This window comes from Nymphaea colorata, chromosome 1 (genome assembly GCF_008831285.2).
Source record: "Nymphaea colorata isolate Beijing-Zhang1983 chromosome 1, ASM883128v2, whole genome shotgun sequence".
In the NCBI taxonomy this organism is placed as follows: Eukaryota; Viridiplantae; Streptophyta; class Magnoliopsida; order Nymphaeales; family Nymphaeaceae; genus Nymphaea; species Nymphaea colorata.
In genome coordinates, this window is record NC_045138.2 from 15,005,888 (window position 1) to 15,026,268 (window position 20,381).

General features: G+C 39.6%; 3 protein-coding genes across 4 annotated transcripts; 1 reads left to right on the plus strand and 2 right to left on the minus strand.

Moving 5' to 3' along the window:
* Nucleotides 1-1,110: 1,110 nt before the first annotated feature.
* LOC116246437 (protein LEAD-SENSITIVE 1) lies at nt 1,111-3,504 on the plus strand. The gene is made up of 2 exons (XM_031618311.2): nt 1,111-1,310; nt 2,667-3,504. The coding sequence occupies exons 1-2, from the start codon at nt 1,217-1,219 to the stop codon at nt 3,323-3,325; spliced, it is 753 nt and encodes a 250-aa protein (XP_031474171.1). The 5' UTR covers nt 1,111-1,216; the 3' UTR covers nt 3,326-3,504.
* Nucleotides 3,505-12,658: 9,154 nt separating this feature from the next.
* LOC116267201 (purine permease 3-like) lies at nt 12,659-15,803 on the minus strand. Of its 2 annotated transcripts, XM_031648816.2 has the most exons (3): nt 15,711-15,803; nt 14,158-15,292; nt 12,659-13,086 (listed from the first exon to the last, which is right to left on the minus strand). In XM_031648816.2, the coding sequence occupies exons 1-2, from the start codon at nt 15,760-15,762 to the stop codon at nt 14,160-14,162; spliced, it is 1,185 nt and encodes a 394-aa protein (XP_031504676.1). In that variant the 5' UTR covers nt 15,763-15,803; the 3' UTR covers nt 12,659-13,086; nt 14,158-14,159. The 2 variants fall into 2 exon arrangements, with proteins under 2 accessions (XP_031504676.1, XP_031504669.1); XM_031648809.2 differs by lacking the exon at nt 12,659-13,086 and having other exon boundaries at nt 13,126-15,292.
* A 2,790-nt stretch (nt 15,804-18,593) lies between these two features.
* LOC116258580 (uncharacterized) lies at nt 18,594-19,619 on the minus strand. The gene is made up of 4 exons (XM_031635804.1): nt 19,391-19,619; nt 18,967-19,202; nt 18,752-18,838; nt 18,594-18,647 (listed from the first exon to the last, which is right to left on the minus strand). The coding sequence occupies exons 1-4, from the start codon at nt 19,617-19,619 to the stop codon at nt 18,594-18,596; spliced, it is 606 nt and encodes a 201-aa protein (XP_031491664.1).
* Nucleotides 19,620-20,381: the final 762 nt, after the last annotated feature.

The following is a 20,381-nucleotide window of genomic DNA, read 5'->3' on the forward strand; positions in this document are numbered from 1 at the left end:
ACTGATAAGTTTCATGGGGTGGTAGATTTTCCACGTTAGTTTTTTAGAGTTTATCGAACAAAACCCGCCACATGCTTGAACATTAGCCTTCGCTTGATACACTGCACAATGTTTGACTGAGAGATCTTACAACCCCAGGTTTTTCTTGATGGGTGGAAAGAGAATCTGTTAGTTGTAATAAACCAGAAGCACTATGTATCTTCCTATAAATAACTGATGGCTGGGTTAAGTTTTTCAACCAATGCATTTTTTTTTTTTGCAGTGGCTCACATTTATAAGTTATGTTCGGTTTCCTTTTTCGTATTGTAACTAATGCTGAATATTTGACTTTTGTTTCAGAAAGTGTCGGCTTATAGCGGGCACTATCGTCCCACTGATGAGAATCTTGACATCTTCTTGGCATTTCTTAGAGAGAACGGTGTGAGCCTGGTCGAAGTGGAGGTTTGTATTTCTCCTGAACATTATACTTTTAACATGTAGCATAGATTTGAAATCTATGCTTTGAGATCTTCAAAACAGTGGCCTCGAATCTAAGATTGGAGGCTATTCTGCTATCAAGCACAACCTTAGTGTAATTAATCACATTTGGCTCTGCACTCAAATTTGGAAGTGAGTCCACTGGAAACTCGATAAACCGATCCATTGTTTTCAGAATAGATCATAAGTACAATTTCTTTTGACAGTTCTGATCTAATTTGATTTGATGAGTCAACTTCAATCTGGAGCAGACTTATTTCAGATAAATTCTCGTATTCACATTTAGCATGCGATTCAGTTCGCCAGCAATTTTTACAAGGAATTTAAATATATGTTCATTGCCACTTTCGATCAGCTCAATATATTTACGTCTTTCTAGACGCTTGTGTATCATCTCAGTATCTTGATTTGTTTATAGTGAACCTGGATTTTTAGGTTCGGGTCTGAATCATGCCATGATGGTAACTTTTTCGGTTTTGATTAAGACATAATACTTAATAGAATCCAATCCAAATCCAGTCCTCTTTGTGAGTCCTGCTATTTTAAGTCGAGCGGATCCAGGAGCGTCCATTACGGATGGGTCGGTTCTGAACACGGTCCGATTCATCAGGTAGCCTACCTGAAGAAGGAAAAGGTAAAGCGGACCCCAGCAAGATCCCTCCTCTCTCTCTGTCTCTCTGTCTCTCTGTGCGTGGAAGCGAAGAGTTTTGGGTTGGGAAGGAGAGAAGTGAGGAAGAAGATGGGGGTTCTTTCGAACAGGATCGATCGGGAGGTCCTGAAGCCAGGCGACCACATCTACTCGTGGAGGAAGGCCTATGTTTATGCCCACCACGGTATCCCCCTCTCTCTTTTTTAATTACTTGGCCAGACTTTCGCCTTCCTTATTTTTGTTATGTTGTTGTTTTGGTATGATCGGAATGCTCTGGGAAAAAAGAGTGACGATACGTTCCAATTTTCGTTTCCTGTGAATTTTGGAATTTGGAGTATGACGGTTGGGATGCATAGTTTTGGAAGATACCTGGTTGTTCGTTGCAACTTTTCCTATTGGACCTTCTTGGTTTGAAGATTGGATTTTCCTGCAATTTTCAGGGGAGAAAATTCAAGCTCCTTTTGCTTTATAATTATAGGTTTTAGATGTAAATCTTTTTTGTTGCTGGTAAATGAAAAAATTGGATAACTTTAGACTCTTTTGTTGGTCTGGGGAAGCCTTTCTCAATTAAAAAGGTTTCTTAGAATTATTTGCTCAAATGAAGGGTGTTCTGCAGCAATAATTTGAAAACCTGAAATGTCGTTTGATGATAATTACTAGTTTCTCTGTGATATGCGGAACTTGTGGAGAGATATTGGGGTCTACTGCTTTTTTGGTGGTTTCTTACTGAAGCATTTGTGTGTTGTTTAGATGTGGCTTGGTGAAATATCTATCTTTTCCGTGAGATCATAAGTTTCTTTTGCTTGGTCAAGTTAGTGTCCCTCTCATGACGAGAATAAGAAATTGTGTTGCATCGTGGGTGTTGATATTGCTAGGGCCGAGTAATTTTGTAAGCAATGCTTTTTGCATGGTCGTCTTATTTAGCTGAAGTTGGAGCAAATGTGAGAAAATTTATTGAATTGGTGCCATCAAAGAGGTGAATCTTCACTCACGATTTTTGTTTGAGTCTTTCTGATTCCTGCGATCAACGTTCTTTAGGCGTCAACTCTTTCAGGCTTTCTTCATGTTAGTCTGCAAGTAAAAGCAACACGAACAATTGAAGGACGATCTAGAAGTGGGAACAGCGATCTTGGAGCTAACCAGAGATTGAACTAGAAGCAAATCTATCGTTATCTGGCTGTCGGAAGATGGGCTTTTCGGGCATTGTTTGACGTCGTAATTGGTTGGCAATCTGTTTTGGCATTTTTTCTACGTTTCCAAGAAACCTTTTCCCATGTCTCATGTGTGTGTATACTTTGGTTACACATACCTTTATTTGCAATCCACACAATCTTTCGGAGACCAAATGTGAAATATAATATTCTATTGGCATTTCTGTATTACCCTGAATGTCAGCTAATTCTGTTTTTTTTTTCTTTTTGTTACCTATTGATTGTTGATACAGAGAATTTTCCGTTTTTGTAGTTACTCTGCCTCTAACATAACACCACCACCAATTAAATTATGTGTAACTTTGGGCTTTTGATCTTTCACAAAACAGGGATCTACGTCGGCGATGATAAAGTCATCCATTTCACTAGAGGTGAAGGCCAAGAGATGGGTACAGGAACTGTGCTCGATATTCTCCTTGTAAGCTCCAGCCTGAATCCAAGACATCCTCCTTGTCCCAACTGTGCCCAGCAACAGGGTAGTAATGGAGTGGCCTCTTCATGCCTCAGTTGCTTCTTGGCTGGTGGCTATCTTTATCGATTTGAGTACTCTGTAAGCCCTGCTTTCTTCCTTGCTAAAGCAAGGGGAGGGACATGCACCTGCGCCGATGCAGATCCTGCTGAAACTGTGATCCACAGAGCCACCCACTTGCTAGAGAATGGCTTTGGATGCTACAACATTTTCAAGAACAACTGTGAGGATTTTGCCATATACTGCAAGACAGGTCTGATATCTGCGGATGAGAGAACTATCGGGCAGAGTGGTCAAGCAATGTCCTTTCTCGCTGCAGCCTTTTCATCACCACTGCGTCTTGCAACAAGCAATGTGTATGGGATGGCAGTAACGGCTATAGGAGTATACTGTGCGAGCCGATATGCGGCTGATGTTGGCATGAGAAGCGGTGTAATGAAAGTTTCTGTGGAGGATCTAACAGGAAGGCTTGGTGGTGTAAATGGCATGCTGTCAAGGGTGACTAGTGTTGCAGACTAGCAGAATCATCTCAAAATGCCTGCAACTTTGCCTGCCATTGTCCTCGTTTTGGCGTCATTGAGTGCCTCTTCTTATTGTGCATGTACTTGCAAGGAGTGAACTCTCAAGTGTACGACTGATTTGTTTCTTTTAATTTACTTGGTTCAGGATAAACTCAAAATGTGCGACTTCTTTTTATATTTTCGAGGAATGACTTGAGCATGGGGCTGAGTTCATAAGTTTCAGAAGCTTTTGATGGTTGTAAGTTTTAATCAATAATAACTTGCATTATTAAATTTTTAATATAAATGTGCTTTTAATGCAATTTTGCTAAAAAAAATACCAAAATTTTATAAAATGAATTTAAAGTACGAAGATTACCAGATAGTTTCCGTAGATCGAGAAGAGCTGGAATAACTTCAAAATTACTGTTCTCCCAAAACAAATCAGAAGACATTTAAGAGTTCAAGGCCTGGTATTGCTAGATATTTAAGAGTTATACACTATATTCACGCATAATGGGATTTTGTCGAGGGATGAAAAATGTCATAAAGGTCGTGTTTTTTGGCTGAAAAACTTAGGAAAACCTAAGTTAAGCCTTGGGTTGTCCGTAGCAAATAAAAAGTAGACTACGATTCACGAAAGGTACTTAATTTTAAAACGCTCAATTTTTTTTTTTTTTTTTTGGCTCAACGGTCTTTCGTTCAACGGTGCGTTAGAAGTGCAAAACACCACGATGATTGATGAGACGTAATATTTTTCAAAGTTATACCCTTTAGATATTATATTTTCTTTAGAAAAAGTTAAAATGTTATGAGATACAACCTATTCCTTGCCTAGATTCTCTCAAAACAAAAAGAAAAGAAAAAAAGTTCTACAGTCAAACGCCCATCAACGTGCTTATAAAGAAGTGAATAATCTCTATAACAGACTAGGCACAAACTTTAATTCAGAAAAACAATATTTTAAACCATAATTTATTTGAAAAAAGGTTCAGATTCATATTAAAGAAATTATGATTCTCGTTTCTCAGAAAAAGCGAAAAGGTATCAGCTTCTAGGTAGCTTCATGGAAGAATGAGCTTCAGATATTCTTTACATAAACTGTGGGCTCAGGCGGTTTCTACTTTCTCGTACTCATCTGGAAAAGAAAGTGGGAGAGAAAGAAAAACAGGAAATGGGAGCCAACTGATAAATTAGATATCCAACTTGTTTGGAAAAATTTACAACACCACACTCGATTTCTATTGTACTATAAAAACAGGCTCAGGTCTTAATTATTCTCAAATCATAGGCCACTCAATACTCATGGGTCCAGGATGAGCTGTTTAAGAAGAAGGGACGACGAAGGAGGGGAAAGAAAAGAGAATATATAAGACAGGTTTAAAAAAAAAAAAATTAAGCTTTATATGAGACGACGAGTTCCTGTTCCTGTTCATCCATTCCAATGGGATGTATTACTTTCCTTCCCCTCAAACAAAAAAAAAATCGTATTTTGAATTGTTTAAAAGAAGAAAGAAGGATGATATGGAAAAAAAAGTATATGCCTTCTTGTATATGAGACTTCAGTCACGATTTCTCTTCTTTCTAATCGGAGATCACTTTTGCCTTTCTATCTTTTTGGCTAGCCTTGATTGGGACAGCGCAACTCTTAACTGGTGGACCAGCTTATTCCACCATTGGCCAATGATCATGTTTCTATTTCTAATCCCTTGAATGTACTCCAAATTTGAATAAAACTTAGACAATATTTCTTAATGATCAAAAAATCTTTCAAACATCGTCTTAATTTTGGCAGGAAAAAAATATCGCTGCTTCTTGATCTTAAGTTATTGCCACCGGTATCAATTACGTACACTATATTATATACGAAAAAAAGGAAAAAAAATCACAAGAAAAGAAATGTGTCGTTCTTAAACTGGGACCAACCATCTTGTGGCATCAATTCTGCACACGAAGGATCCCTACTGAGTAAAGCAGCTTTGCCCTCAGAACTATTCCCCAGATTGTCTTGTAAAGTAAGAACGAATAATTCTAAAGTAGCGAATGTATCCTTCCCCGCATTTAGAACAAACAAGAGCGAGAGTTTAAGCAAACACAAAATAGATTTATGTTTAGATTATTTTAAATTAATTGTTGGCCACAACTTTATTGTCAGAAACTTGGAAACTATTTTCCCTTTCAATAGAATTGTGGCTACCCTCAAAGAATGAGAATGAGATAGATAAAACAGCATGAGTTCAATATTGCAGTTTTGTCGATCTCTGTCCCGAGCTCTAATCATGGTTAAGAACTTTTTAATATTCATTTAGGAAAAACTATAAAACTCCCAAGGCGGTACCTTTATCTTTTAAGGTACTGACTTATTCAGGGTCTGAGTAGATCTATAATACATCTTTCAACTTTGGTATTGGGTTTGTCTCTTTTTGCTGTCCAAAAAAGTAACACACCAAAGCTTGACAACAACTATAAGATTCGAAACTCGGACCTCATCTTACCACTGGGACCACTGGGCTTTCGATATGCCCTTGAGCACAATGGTCATAGTTAAAATCAATTAGTAACAAACGTACTAGATGGTGCTGGTGTTGAATGCTTGCATTCAGATATTTCTTAATGATCAAAGAATCTTTCGAACATCGTCTTAATTTTAGCAGGCAAAAAAGATCACTGCTTCTTGATCTCAAGTTATTGCCACCCAATGTGTGGCATCAGTTACACTATATTATATACGAAAAAAAGAAAAAAAAAATCACAAGAAAAGAAACGTGTCGTTCTTAAACTGGGGTCGACCATCTTGAGACATCAATTCTGCACACGAATGATCCCTACTAAGTCAAGCATCTTTGCCCTCAGAACTATTCCCCAAATTGTCTTGTAAAATAAGAACGAATAATTCTAAAGCAGCGAATGTATCCTTCCCCGTATTTAGAACAAAGAAGAGCGAGAGTTTAAGCAAACACAAAATAGATTTATGTTTTGATCATTTCAACTTAATGTTGGCCTCAACTTTATTGTCAGAAACTTGGAAACTATTTTCCCTTTCAATAGAATTGTGCAGCTACCCTCAAAGAATGAAAAATAAGAATGAGATAGATAAAACAGAATAATGCAAGAATTCAATATGGCAGTTTTGTCGATCTCTGTCCCAAGCTCTAATTATGGTTAAAAACTTTTTAATATTCATTTAGAAAAAATTGTAAAGCTCCCAAGGACATACCCTTATGCTTTCAAGGTACTGACTTATTCCAGGGTCTGAGTGGATCTACAATACATCTTTCAACTCTGGTGTGGAAAAATAACACACCAAAGCTTGAAAGCGACTATAACATTCAAAACTCGGACCTCACCTTACCACTGGGCTTTCACTATGCCCTTGAGGACAATGGTCATAGTTAAAATTAATTAGTGACAAACTTACTAGATGGTGTTGAATGCTTGCATTCAGACACCATTTCCTGCCCCTCTCTTATACCAAGTCGCGGCTCTGATGGAGGCCAAACACTACAAGGCCATCTAATCATGATAACATTATAGAGTTCTTCATACTCATATTCCTGAGATGCATGTTTCAAGAAACATACCATGTTATTGTTTTAAGAAGCGTTGTGCTATCATGTCTACCATTTGATTATTGAATACACAAACAACACCTGCAATTTTCTCATTTAATTGGGACACAAGCATATGGTGTTAATTACTAGAACCACTTATTTTAGGAACATATTTGATATGTTCCAAGAAGATAATGCTTTTCTTGCCAAATGTCCTTTGACATTCAGGCCCCAGAACATAAAATCTACCTAAACATAGATATTCTCAATCTTAATGTGTCTCGAATGGTTGGTCGGCCACTTTCACCCTTAGCACATTGGACATGGCTGGTTTCAACTTTGAACAGGAAAGAATAGAAACTTGAGCTTTCTCTCTAGTTGATAACGAAGCTAGATTTTGTACGATCATGGTCGACCCCATAAGAGGGGAGCCAGCATTATATGAGTGAGTTTCGTTGATGCCTTCCACAGTTTGATCCAACATGGATCACGTTTTTGGCCTTCCATCTCTTCGGTTTTTATATAAGCTTCGATGAAGCAGTTTGTACAAGGCATCAGAATAAGTTGAGGAAAATGTTGGAGGATGGAGTCTGATTTATATTGAATAGGCTTCCCTAATTTCCAAGGGCTTTTATGTAATTTTGAATTTGCCTCAATCCCCATGTTAAGGAGGGGGAGGGTCAGGGTAGGGCTGCACAGGAGCCGAGTCGAGCCCGAGCTTGGATAGCTTTAACCCATTTAACTCCTTTAAGCATTAACTCGTTTAACATTAACTCATGTAAGCATTAACTCGTTTAACTCATGTAAGTGTTAACTAGTATAAACGTTTAATTCTGGTAGCTTGTGAAGCTGGCTTTGGCAATATTATACAAAGTACTTATTTGCGAGTTGAGTGGAGTATAAACGAGTCGAATTCCTGAAACACGAACTCTCGTTTATTGTTTCAAGTATTTTTTTCAGCTCAAACTCGGCTCCGTTATAAATTAGTCGAGCACGAGCAGAGTTTTTTATAACAAGTTGGAGTCGAGCCCAGTTGGCTTCGCTCATTGCGCAGCCCTAGGTGAGGGCAATTATTTTTCTTCTACTCTTGATCTTCTTGAGTTAATAAAAAGAAATCTGAAGGAGAACTGTTTTCGAACCACATAAAAAAAATCTTGTGTATTCTTCTTTGTCTTCCTCGTCATTGTTCCTTCTAGTTTTGAGAGTGAGAAAAAGAGAAGTTGTTTAATCTCTCATACTGATCATAAGTCCTTTCTTGCAATTTTGTGTATAAATGAGATACCGATTGAGCAAAAGAATTTAACAACACGTAATGCATGATGTCATGACTTATAAACTATATATGTCATCCCTACTTTCATTTGAAAACCGGGGCGAATGCACCCGCAAAATCACTAAATTCAAGGTCGGGCTTTGAAAAATTCACATACGCTCTTGATCAAATCGAATATAGAAGGACGGAGATCTTTTCCAGAAATTAGTTTTTCATTATCTTCTTGACAAAGATTCTGTAGAACAATATGCAAAATGAAATTGTCTGGGTTTGGTTAATTATACTTGGAATTCTGGTTCTCTGAATGCCAACTGGAGTCTGTTGGAATCGATTTGATCATTAATAGTTAGTTGCAGTGAATAACTTGGATTATACCAAAGTCCGATCAAGATGAATTTGGATTCTCAGAGAGAAAACACATGAACTTGATGTAAGTCTGGGTGGCAGGGCTGAGCCAGTCCTCACTTGCTTGACCTATAAAGGCCTGGCCAGCCCTTATGAGCGTGAACATGGTCCCAGGCCGAGCCATAGCCAAGTTTTCATGTCGAGACAATATCTCTTCAACTACATGTCTAGTCCATTCTACAGGAATCAACTTTTCCCATTTTTCAAATTACACTTGTTCAGGCCTTATTTGGGTGCCCATAACTTGAGCCGACCTAACCCATTAGGTAGAAGGGCCGGGCTTCATATGCTTCATTCAAGTACTTTTTCATGTTAGCGACTTGACTTTTTCTGGGGTGGGTTCGAAGGCAGAACCAGATCTGCACTTGGTATAAAGCATGTTTCGACCAAAAGATCATGTTGGAATGTCACCGAGAGAAGTCCAGGTGGTATTAAGATGTAGGCACGCTTCACCCAAAGAGGACCTTACATTTGGTATCTAGATTTTGGTGCTCAAAGCCAAATACCAAAAGTGAACAACAAAGGCATCTGGTTTAAATTTTTGTCCTCCGTGATCTTCTTGTTCTAGCGCAGGTTGTGCCGGCAATTTCTCTTAGAAGAAAAGCCATCTTAAGTGGTTGAAAGAGTTCCTACTTCCTAGCCATTAACAAAGGGGAACTACAAGAAAATTATGACCCTCATGCTGTTTATAAAAAGCCAGGTTTCAGGTGTGTCATCCAAACAAATAAAATTAAGTTTTCAAAACACATTAAAAAGTTTTCATAAAACTGAGTTAGATTATGGTGTCATCCAAACGCCTCCTTGTGGTGATGTAGCCACGTTGTGGCTGGAGTGGGCAATTGCCCACATCAGACCATTAAATTTACATTATTTATATATAAAAACTTCATTAATTTTTATTTTCTTTAAGTACGAGTGCCTAAGTTTCTGACTCTGCCACTGTCCCTTATAATTCAAAGTTATCACGCATCGAGTGCCCGGTCAATTCAGTGGGTTTAGATCGTCAGTGCACTTAATTCATTGCTCACACAGGCGGCCCTACCAAGAGAATGTATGTTCACATATACAAGGTTATAATTTTCCAAACAAAGTAAAAGCCTTGATAGCAAGGCAGACGAGACACAACCTACTGAGATGCATAAATGGTCTAAAATGACTATAACCCAGTACAAGAATCCACGTTTCAGTACTAAGCCACCAATCTTATTCTTGTTTCCTTGGGCCTCCTTCCCTTCTTGCTGCCCATTGGCGCTCATGGCTGTTGGCAGCTTGTTCATCATCTCCACTGCAAAAAAACAAACAAAAATAACAGTCAAGTCCATGTCAGTTTCCCTTCCCTCGATGCAAAATTGAGATGAGAACAGAACAACCACATGACCCTTTTTTCTTGACAACTTCTTCAAATAAACGGTATCCATGATCAGGATATTGGCCATTGTGGTGGTAGACGGGATAAACCTCCATGTCTGCTCTCCTGCTTCATCTTAAAGAGAGAAGCACTACATGGGGATGGTTGGTTAGGGAAAGGGACATGACATGACGATTTGAACCGTGACAGATACAGACATGCACGTGGTAATGCAACAAACTGCTCGGGATCTAAAAAGACGTATGATTTGCTAAGGAAATGAGGACTCTAAGATCAGTAAGTAAAGCTGGTAGCTGAAAGGATTGGACATGAGCAATGAAAAACAGAACTTACTCTGAAGAACAGTATGGAATGACTGATCATGGGGAGCATGAGGTTCAGCCATGGCGAGCTCTTTCTTCTCAGGCTGTGGAGGAAGAAGAGAAGGTGTGCACAAGTTAATCACCTTAGCATATCGTTTTGTACAAGTCGGTCGTGGGACCCTTTAGACCTGATTTCAGGAAAGCATGGAAAAAAGATAGGAGCCTTTAGACCTGGATTTCAGAAAAGCATGGAAAAAAGATGGGAGCCTTTAGAGCCTGACCACACTTCAGGCAGCAGTAGCGGTAATAACTGTTAAGAGTCTGTTACCTAGAAGCAAGGGAATCTTGTCCTATGTAAAAATTTCCTTTTCACAAAGATCTAAACGTGAGATAATCGCTTTGAACCTGAAATTTTTCAGGTTTTCTTGAGATAATGTCGACAAGTTAGTGGCAGGTAAATGTAAAAAGAATATGTAACTGTTCTAGATATATAGCATAAAAATGTGCAGCAAACTTTTCCATACTACAGCAGACAAAACAGATTACCGGATATCTATTTTGGTGCATTATTGATTTTTCTAAGGCAAGCACTAGTTTCGAAAAAGTGTGCCTCCAAGGTCCTATATTGACTGAAAAAATATCAACGTGAACTCGGGCTTAATTAGATAACTGGTTGGTTAACTTGATCAACAAAGTATTCATTAATCTAATTCTGAAGCAACTCTGCAGGGGGTAGTTCCCTATCTAATTAATGTAGCGCGTTTTTAACATGGTTTATTTATCAATCTAATTGGCTTTAATCACATTAGAGGAATCCTAACTTTCAAATTTTGGCAACATTATGAGGTACCCTTCAAGGTTGTCCTAATAATCAAACAAGTAACTTCTTCTATATATATATATATGAGAGATTCAAGATAATAGCACTATTATGGCGAAGATATTATCTTATTACTTTGCAACCTTAAATAGCATAAATATGAGGCTGCACTGGAAAATTCTCCAGTCAAGGTTTGACATATCGAAGTCCGTTAAAGGCGAATAGGATCTTTGACAGCTTTCTACGCAAAAGGGATGGTAGAGAGTTGTCCTTTGCCCTGTTGATATATATATATATATATATATATATATGTATATATATATATATATATATATGACCCACACAATGCACAAGTGGTTGTTTGTTGGTTAGAGGACACAAAGTACATGTTTATTTCCTATAATAAGCTAAGCCCAGCCCATTGCTATTTTTCTGGTTGACGTCAAGCTTTACTCTCCACAAATGGGTGACCAAAATCCCAAATCTTGCCATGAGGTTGCACCTTTCACTTATATATATATATATATATATATATATATATATATATATATATATATATATATATATATATATATATGGAGAATTTGCTTTCAAAGTCTCGTATGTTTTATGGTCATGGAACCTCAGATATTAAATGATTTACATATGAAAAGGCAACCCAGTTCCGCCGTTGGTTCGGGAACTGGAGGGCCGGCCTCCCTTTCTCTAGGGCGACTATCGGCGGCGGTGGTGGAAACAGATGAAGAAAGGAAAAAATAAAAAAATAAAATCTGAGATGAATGGCTTTAATTTGATGTATGATCTTGAATGGCGGTGCAATCATTCAATAAACGAGAGAGAGCTTCCCCAAAATATCATAAATTCTTTAGCCATTTAACTGTAGCTAATTAATTTTACAGCGCGTTCCGTTGTTGGTGGTGTGATCGTTCGTCTGAGTTCGGTCAATTTAGTTGTTTTAATATTTAATGTGTCACAAAGTCAGGGTGGGATTTAAACTTTAGTTGGTTCCGCCCTTGGATGGGAGGATCTCTAATTCACAAGCCTGAAATTTGTAAATTTCAGGTCCAATAGGAAAGGGTTTGATCTTGAATGCGATCTCGAATACACAATCGAAGCATTAGCAGGAAATTTCCTCCCGCGACTGATGGGTGCCGCCACACGTAAGATGAAATCGGAGATATGATGAACACCGAAGAAGAGAAGAGAATCAAGAGACTTTTTGTCTCGCCCGTATGTACTCCATTCAAACAACACATTATCCTCGATGAAAACCCACTAAAATGTGTGGGTTTTAACTTTTTTCCGTTTTCTTTCACACCTATGAAGTCCACCATAAGCCAAAGCCCACCGTAAAACAAGCAAACATACATATATAAATAAATAGGAAAATTGAATGGTTCCTTTAGTTTTTGATAGTCAATCAACTATTTAATCAAGACCCTCCAATCACACATGATGGATGGTTACAAAAGAGAGAGAGAGAGAGAGAGAGAGAGAGAGAGAGGTTTTTGTCATTTAAAATTAATGTACACTTTTTTTTTAATCGGAAGACTTTTTGGATCCACGATTGGCAATGGACAAGAAGGAAAGGCAACGAATCCGGTGGACTCAATCATGCCGAAGATGGGAACATGTGGAATTCAAATTCATTTATGTTGTCGATGCATTTCACAGTTTAAAAAATTGTACAGGAGAGGAGCAGAAGGAGGGTTGATTTAGCTCTGCGAATTCGCCGACTTTTCTTCACTGTTGAGTTCCTTCTGCTTCTGTTTATACTCTCCAAACAGATAAGAAGAGAATCCCCACATGGACATGACGGCAGCAGAAACCTTGTCTGAGTTCAAGCCTTCATGGAAGAACAGCAATGGAGACAACACCTGCTGGTATGAGGGCTGTCACACATATCCCACTCATCAGGGAGCTTGCCAAGAACGTCATCCCTGCAATACCCACAAGGGCCATCTGCCATGAAACAGCCCCAAACACCAAGCAGAGCCAGTACTTCACCTGCCCAAGATCAAATTCTTCTGATTCTGCCTTCAACTTACCAAAATCTCCACCTACCAACATGCCGACACAGGAAAAAACAGTTGCTATGACCATTAATAGTTAGTTACAGTGAATAACTTGGATTATATCAAAGTCCGATCAAGATGAATTTGGATTCTCAGAGAGAAAACACATGAACTTGATGGTGTCTGGGTAGCAGGGCTGAGCCAGCCCGCTCTTGCTTGACCTATAAAGGCCTGGCCAGCCTTTATGAGCTTGAACATGGTCCCAGGCCGAACCATAGCCAAGTTTTCATGTCGAGACAATACCTCTTCAACTACATGTCTAGTCCATTCTAAAGGAATCAACTTTTCCCATTTTTCAAATTACCCTTGTTCAGGCCTTATGTGCCCATGACTTGGGCCGACCTAATCCATTAGGTAGATGGGCCGGGCTTCATATGCTTCATTCAAGTACTTTTTCATGTTAGCGACTTGACTTTTTCTGGGGTGGGCTCGAAGGCAGAACCAGATCTGCACTTGGTATAAAGCATGTTCCGACCAAAAGATCATGTTGGCATGTCAACGAGAGAAGTCCAGGTGGTATTAAGATGTAGGCACGCTTCACCCAAAGAGGACCTTACATTTGGTATCTAGATTTTTGTGCTCAAAGCCAAATACCAAAAGTGAACAACGAAGGCATCTGGTTTAAATTTTTGTCCTCCATGATCTTCTTCTTCTAGCGCAGGTTGTGCCGGCAATTTCTCTTAGAAGAAAAGCCATTTTAAGTGGTTGAAGGAGTTCCTACTTCCTAGCCACTAACAAACGGGAACTACAAGAAAATGAAAACGTAGAATTCCAGGCTTTATCACCATTTTCTCGCCTGTCTTGGTAGCTGCATTAAAGGAGAGAAATAAATACACCCCAAGTGCAAACAAGCAATTCATATTAAGTTATACAGGAATAGCCACAGATTCCGCCTATTTCTTCCCTTGAAGTTTGTTCCCAAGGGCGCACAGAAAGAGAGAGAGGTCAACTTAAAATATACAACAAAAACAACAAAATCCTAATTTATTTCTTTCCTTTTTCATTGTTTCAGAGGGAGGATGGAGAGAGAGAGAGAGAGGCAGGACTGTGAATCACCTCTATATGGTGGGTTGCTGCTGTACAGTAGTACCCTTGGGCTTGGCCTTGTTTTGTTTGTACTCTCCAAACAGGTAAGAAAAGAAACCCCAAATAGACAGGATCACAGCAAACCCCTTCTCTGGACTGAAGGCCTCGTGAAAAAATATCACAGGAGATGCAACGTTTGCTGGAATGAGTGCAGTCGTGCAGATCCCAGTCACCAATGAGCTTGTCAAGAAAATGAACCCAGCAGACCCCACAAAGTTCATCTGCCATGAAATTGCCCCAAACACCAAACACAGCCAATACTTCAGCTGCCCAAGACCAAATCCTTCTGCTTCGGCCATGATCCTCTTGAAATCCCCACACACGGCCATACCCAAACAAGAAAATGTACTGGCAGTGGCCAGAATCACAATCTGGGTCTCCAACACAAGGCTGAAACTTACTGCCACCTGCTTCTTCCTGAAATGGTCGTTCAGTAGCTCCAGCAATGGGAGGTACAGACCAAAGAGAACTGCAGTGATCATTGTGGACATAACTCCCATTGCATACTGGAAAGTGGTCACCCCTGCAGGAGTTTCATGGCTACTGGTTATGCCCACAAGAGCAGAGCTCAACGTTAACAGAATAATGCAGTTCAGTGTGGAGAAATTCATTGGTTGCTTGACGATCAAGCAGGCAAAGATTGCGGTGAAGGCCAGTTGGGAAGAAAGCAGCAAGGTGGCAATGGAAACTGGGATGTATGAGATCCCCCAAGCGTAGGTGAAGTTGTCAAACCCCAGAAGCAAGCCCAGCAGGATGGTGCAGAGCAACACCTTTGGAGTGAAGCAACTGAAAGGTCTATAACCAGATGAGGGGTTCATGTAGTGTGAGATTGCCAAAGGAATGAAGAGTACAGGGAAACCAGCGGATTGTGTTAGGCAAGAGATCCATCTCCTGCTTCCTCCATGCACAAAGTAAAGCCTTGCTAGCAAGGCAGACGAGACACTACCTACTGAGATGCATAAATAGTCTAAAATGACTATAACCCAGTACAAGAGTCCACGTTTCAGTACTAAGCCACCGATCTTATTCTTGTTTCCTTGGGCCTCCTTCCCTTCTTGCTGCCCATTGGCACTCATGGCTGCAGGCAGCTTGTTCATCATCTCCACTGCAAAAAAACAAGCAAAAATAACAGTCAAGTCCATGTCAGTTTCCCTTTCCTAGATGCAAAATTGAGATGAGAACAGAACAACCACATGACCCATTTTTCTTAACAACTTCTTTAAATAAACGGTATCCATGATCAGGATATTGGCCATTGTGGTGGTAGACGGGATAAACCTCCATGTCTGCGCTCCTGCTTCATCTTAAAGAGAAGAGCACTACATGGGGATGGTTGGTTAGGGAAAGGGACATGACATGACGATTTGAGCCGTGACAGATACAGACATGCACGTGGTAATGCAACAAACTCCTCGGGTTCTAAAAAGATATATGATTTGCCAAGGAAATGAGGACTCTAAGATCAGTAAGGAAAGCTGATAGCTGAAAGAATTGGAAATGAGCAATGAAAAAACAGAACTTACTCTGAAGAACAGTATGGAATGACTGATCATGGGGAGCATGAGATTCAGCCATGGCTAGCTCTTTTTTCTCAGGCTATGAAGGAAGAAGAGAAGGTATGCACAAGTTAATCACCTCAAACATATCGTTTTATACAAGTGGGTCGTGGAACCCTTTAGACCTGGATTTCAGAAAAGCATGGAAAAAAGGTAGGAGCCTTTAGACCCTGACCACACCTCATGCAGCACTAGCGGTAATAACTGTTAAGAGTCTGTTACCTAGAAGCAAGGGAATCTTGTCCTATGTAAAAATTTCCTTTTCACAAAGATCTACACGTGAGGTAATCACTTTGAACCTGAAATTTTTCAGGTTTTCTTGAGATTATGTCCACAAGTTAGTGGCAGAATAATAACAGACTACCGAAGATCTATTTTGGCGCATTATTGATGTTTCTAAGGCATGCACTAGTTTCGAGAAAGTGGTGCCTCATAGGTCCTATATTGACTGAAAAAATATCAACGTGAACTCGGGCTTAATTAGATAACTGGTTGGTTAACTTGATCAACAAAGTATTCATTAGTCTAATTCTGAAGCAACTCTGCAGGGGGTAGTTCCCTATCTAATTAATGTATGACGCTTTTAACTAATTGGCTTTAATCACCTTAGAGGAATCATAACATTCAAATCATGCGGTACCCTTCAAGGTTGTCCTAATAATCGAACAAGCAATATCTTCTATCTCTATCTCGAGACATATATATATATTGGGAAAGGGAAAGATTCAAGATAATAGCACTATTAATGGCGAAGATATTATCTTATTACTTTGCAAACTTAAATAGCTTAAATATGAGGCTGCAGTGGAGAATTGTCCAGGCAATGTTTGACATATCGAGGTCCATTAAAGGCGAATAGGATCTTTGACAACTTTCTACGCAAAAAGGATGGTAGAGAGTTGTCATGGTATATATATATATAACCATGACCCACACAACGCACAAGTGGTGGTTGTTGGTTAGAGGACACAAAGTACATAGTTGTTTCCTACAATAAGCTAGGCGCAGCCCATTGTTATTTTCCTTATTGACGTCAAGCTTGACTCTCAACAGATGAGATTATTGTTTCACGAATGTTATTTCATCAAACAAACATTATGACTTTCTGGTGAAAGTCTGGTAGTCAGTTTGATTCTCATAAACACTATTTTCTTAAACTGTAAATGGTGGATGAACGACATTCTAATTGACAGGTGTTTTGCTTTCTAACAAGTCTTGAGAGAGCGTGAACCCTAGGGGCAAGGGAAAAAGTGAGGGGCTTCGGGCTTTTCGGGCTGTCTCTCAAACTTAGAAATCTATCTATGTGGTTCCGGTGAACATGGGCTGCAGAATTCTCCTTCCATTAATCAACGAAAAAATATAAATTCATTTGCATGTTTAGCTTCAAAATGTACTCATCAAACTCTCACTAGATGGTGACATACAGTTTAGCCTTACATAAGGGGACATCATCCATAATCTTTCTCTCAATCACTCTCTTCCCTCTCCAGTGACATGTTGCCACAGGTGTGGCAGTTGTCGCTGTCACTTGAGGATCCAACCCATTCGGGAGCCAGAATTTGTTTTTGGTAGAGGCACTCATTCAATATCTTTAATTTCTGTGAAGCACTTATATATATATAACAATCAAATATATGAAAATATTAACATATATAGTGAACTAATTTTGTGAGGTTGGTGTGGGCTCACCATGTAGCTACCCCACTGAACCCATGGCATGTGGGATGTCCACCCACCCCCACTCATCTTGGATGGGTCGGCAGGAAAATTCCACCCATGATCGTGGGTGAACAAGGGGGAGCCATGGCGCTTCACTCCTTCCCGCCATCAGAACCCAGTTCCGCCGTGGGTTCCGGTGGGCCTGCCCCTTTTTAGGGCGACTATTGGCTGCCAAATAAAAAAAAGAAAAAAAAAAAATCTGACATGAATGGTTTTAATTTGATGTATGATCTTGAATGGTGCAATCATTCAAATGTGTATATATATATATATATATATTCTTTAGCAATTTAACTGTAGCTAATTGAATTTACTGCCGGTCCCGTTATTAGTGGTATGATCGTTCGTTTGAATTCGGTCAATTTTGTTGTTCTAATATTTAATGTGTTACAAAGTCGGGGTGGGATCTGATCTTTAAGAAAGATATTGGCTGGTTGGCGCCTAATCGATCGTACGATCACAATTAGGTTAAAAAAAAAAATAGAAGAGCACATTTGTTGAATGAAAGTTAAAAAAAAAAAAAGTCGACACCCACCCAGAGGCTACTTCTCTCCTCGTCCATTCAGTTGCTTCTATTCCACCGCTTTTTATGTTTTTTTCTTTCCTCTCTCTGAAAGATCTTAATTGCCGTGATATATTTTTCCAGATTGGTCAACTGCCTAAACTTTTCTGGGTCTTCAAGCATTCCCTGAGATTTGTTAATTTACTAATAAAACACTTCACACGAGGGCACTTGATAGGCTCGGATCTAAAATCCCACTTTGGATTTGCTCAGAGATGCAGGTTCTATCAAACAATACAAACATGTGATCTGTGCGTGCGAGCTTGTGTTGGCAGAGTTGCCCATGCAAACCCACAAAACAAAAGATGTTTGTTTTACATTGATATCTCATGGCTATTTTTTTGCTGCCTCAGGTGTTGCCTTTAAACTAGAAATTTTGGTTCGGCCCTTGGATGTAGGGCTGTTCATGAGCCAGTTTGAGCTGAGTTCTAGCACACTGGAGTTCGATTTCACTTGGATATTGCATTTTATATATATATATTTTTCGAACTGAACCAAGTTTAACCAAGGCCAAATCTTTTGACAACGAAAAAACAGTCGAAGGAAAAACAAAGAAAGCCAACACACATTCAAACAGGAAAGGAACGGCAGAGGTGTTCCCCCGGCGCCATTCCATCCCTTTCCTGTTTATTTCCACATGACACGCGTAAACCAAAACACGATCGAGAAAAGCATTATTGAAAGGACTGCTCAACAACCATCTATTTGAAGGTGATAATCTTTTCACTTCTTGCAGATCATTCCGCGGCCATCGAAGCCAGTCTTGCACTTCACCAATGACCAGTTGATCAACCGCGTCGTCCCATCCAGTGACCTATAGTTATCACTAACTTATCAGTATGACATAACATGACTTCATCCAGTTCGGAAACGCCTTCAAGTACCATCCATTGAACTCATGAACCTCCATGATCACTTGAAGGGGAGAGAGAGAGTGTTTACCTTCTTGGCACCAACGAAGAGTTTGTGATTACCGAAGAGGACTCCAATCGATTGAACCCAAGTCAAGGCGAGTTTCATGCCATCGCCTCTCCTGCCGATGGAGCGGCCATTGACGTGGATGTTGGTATCAGTGACCAAGCAGAAGTCCTTGTCCTTCTTGCCGTGGAAGTAGAAGGTGATTCCATCCCCACCCACGAAACGCGGATCCTCGCACACTGCACCAGGCCTATCGCAATCTGCAGATCAGATAAAGGGAATTAATATTGGGAACACATCATACTGTATGGAAGTGCAGATGACCATATGGGGAAAATAAAGAGCATGAGACCAGATTTTCTGAATGATGATGGGTCTGGTCTCACTTGGGCGCCAGCCAAAGTAATGGATTTTTATGAAGAAAAATTAGGGCAGTAAGGATAGTTACCGCAAACAGCCTTGCAGATTGTGCAATCCACTTTGCAAGTTTTGGGGCAGCTTAAAGGGATCGAGTAGCAAAGTTTGTAGTGCTTAACCGTGCACTTCACAATTTTGGGCAAAGTGACGTTCTTGTCTGGCTTTATGACTACAGTTGCAGCTGCCAACTCTAAGCAGAGACAGCAGAGGAGCGGGAGAAGAAAGATCAAAGGAGCAGACCACGGCTTAGTGGAAGCCATGTTTTCTTGAAAAACGAACAGGAAGCGAGGATATCTGTGGTCAGATGCTTTGGTCCCTTTCAAGCGGATGAGTTGGGGATGTGGTGTGTTGCATCCTCCAAGCAAATTTTTACCAACATTCCCATCAAAATTTTTGTTTGTTTTAATTTTGAAAATTATGAAAAACAAATATAACTTATATTAAACTAGCTTACTTGAGTTTAATCAAGTCAAGTTCATGTAACTCAAAGTCAACTCGTTTACAATCTTGACTTTTCAGTTAACTTCAACCTCGAATCGAGCTAATTAACCCAGTCAGTTCGAGTGGAGCTAGAGTTGCCTCTACTCATTATACAGCCCTAATGACGAGTCCAATCAAAAGGTTTGGAGAGTCATTGATTGTTTTACAACCAAGAAATGCACCAGGAGTACGCCAATCTAGCTACGCTCTGCGTTATTGTCCCCAGTTCAACCTAATCTTCACAATTAGATTTGAATACAAAGCCCCCAATGACCTTTATGGGGAACTGGGGCTGCTAATGGCAGGGTTTCAGTTAATGCGACTATAATTAATAAAGGAAAAGCTAATCTCAGATTGCTGGCACTTCATTTCTTTCAGACTAATTAATCAAGACCCACTGGTATATCGACAATTTGATCATGGGAGTATTTCCTAAAGTCAAAATGTAGGAAAACGAAAACCGCACCTTAAGGAAAGCCTTGCAAAGTTTGCAGGCTGCCAAATTTGAACCTTTAATAAAAAACCTACTGAAAAATCATACG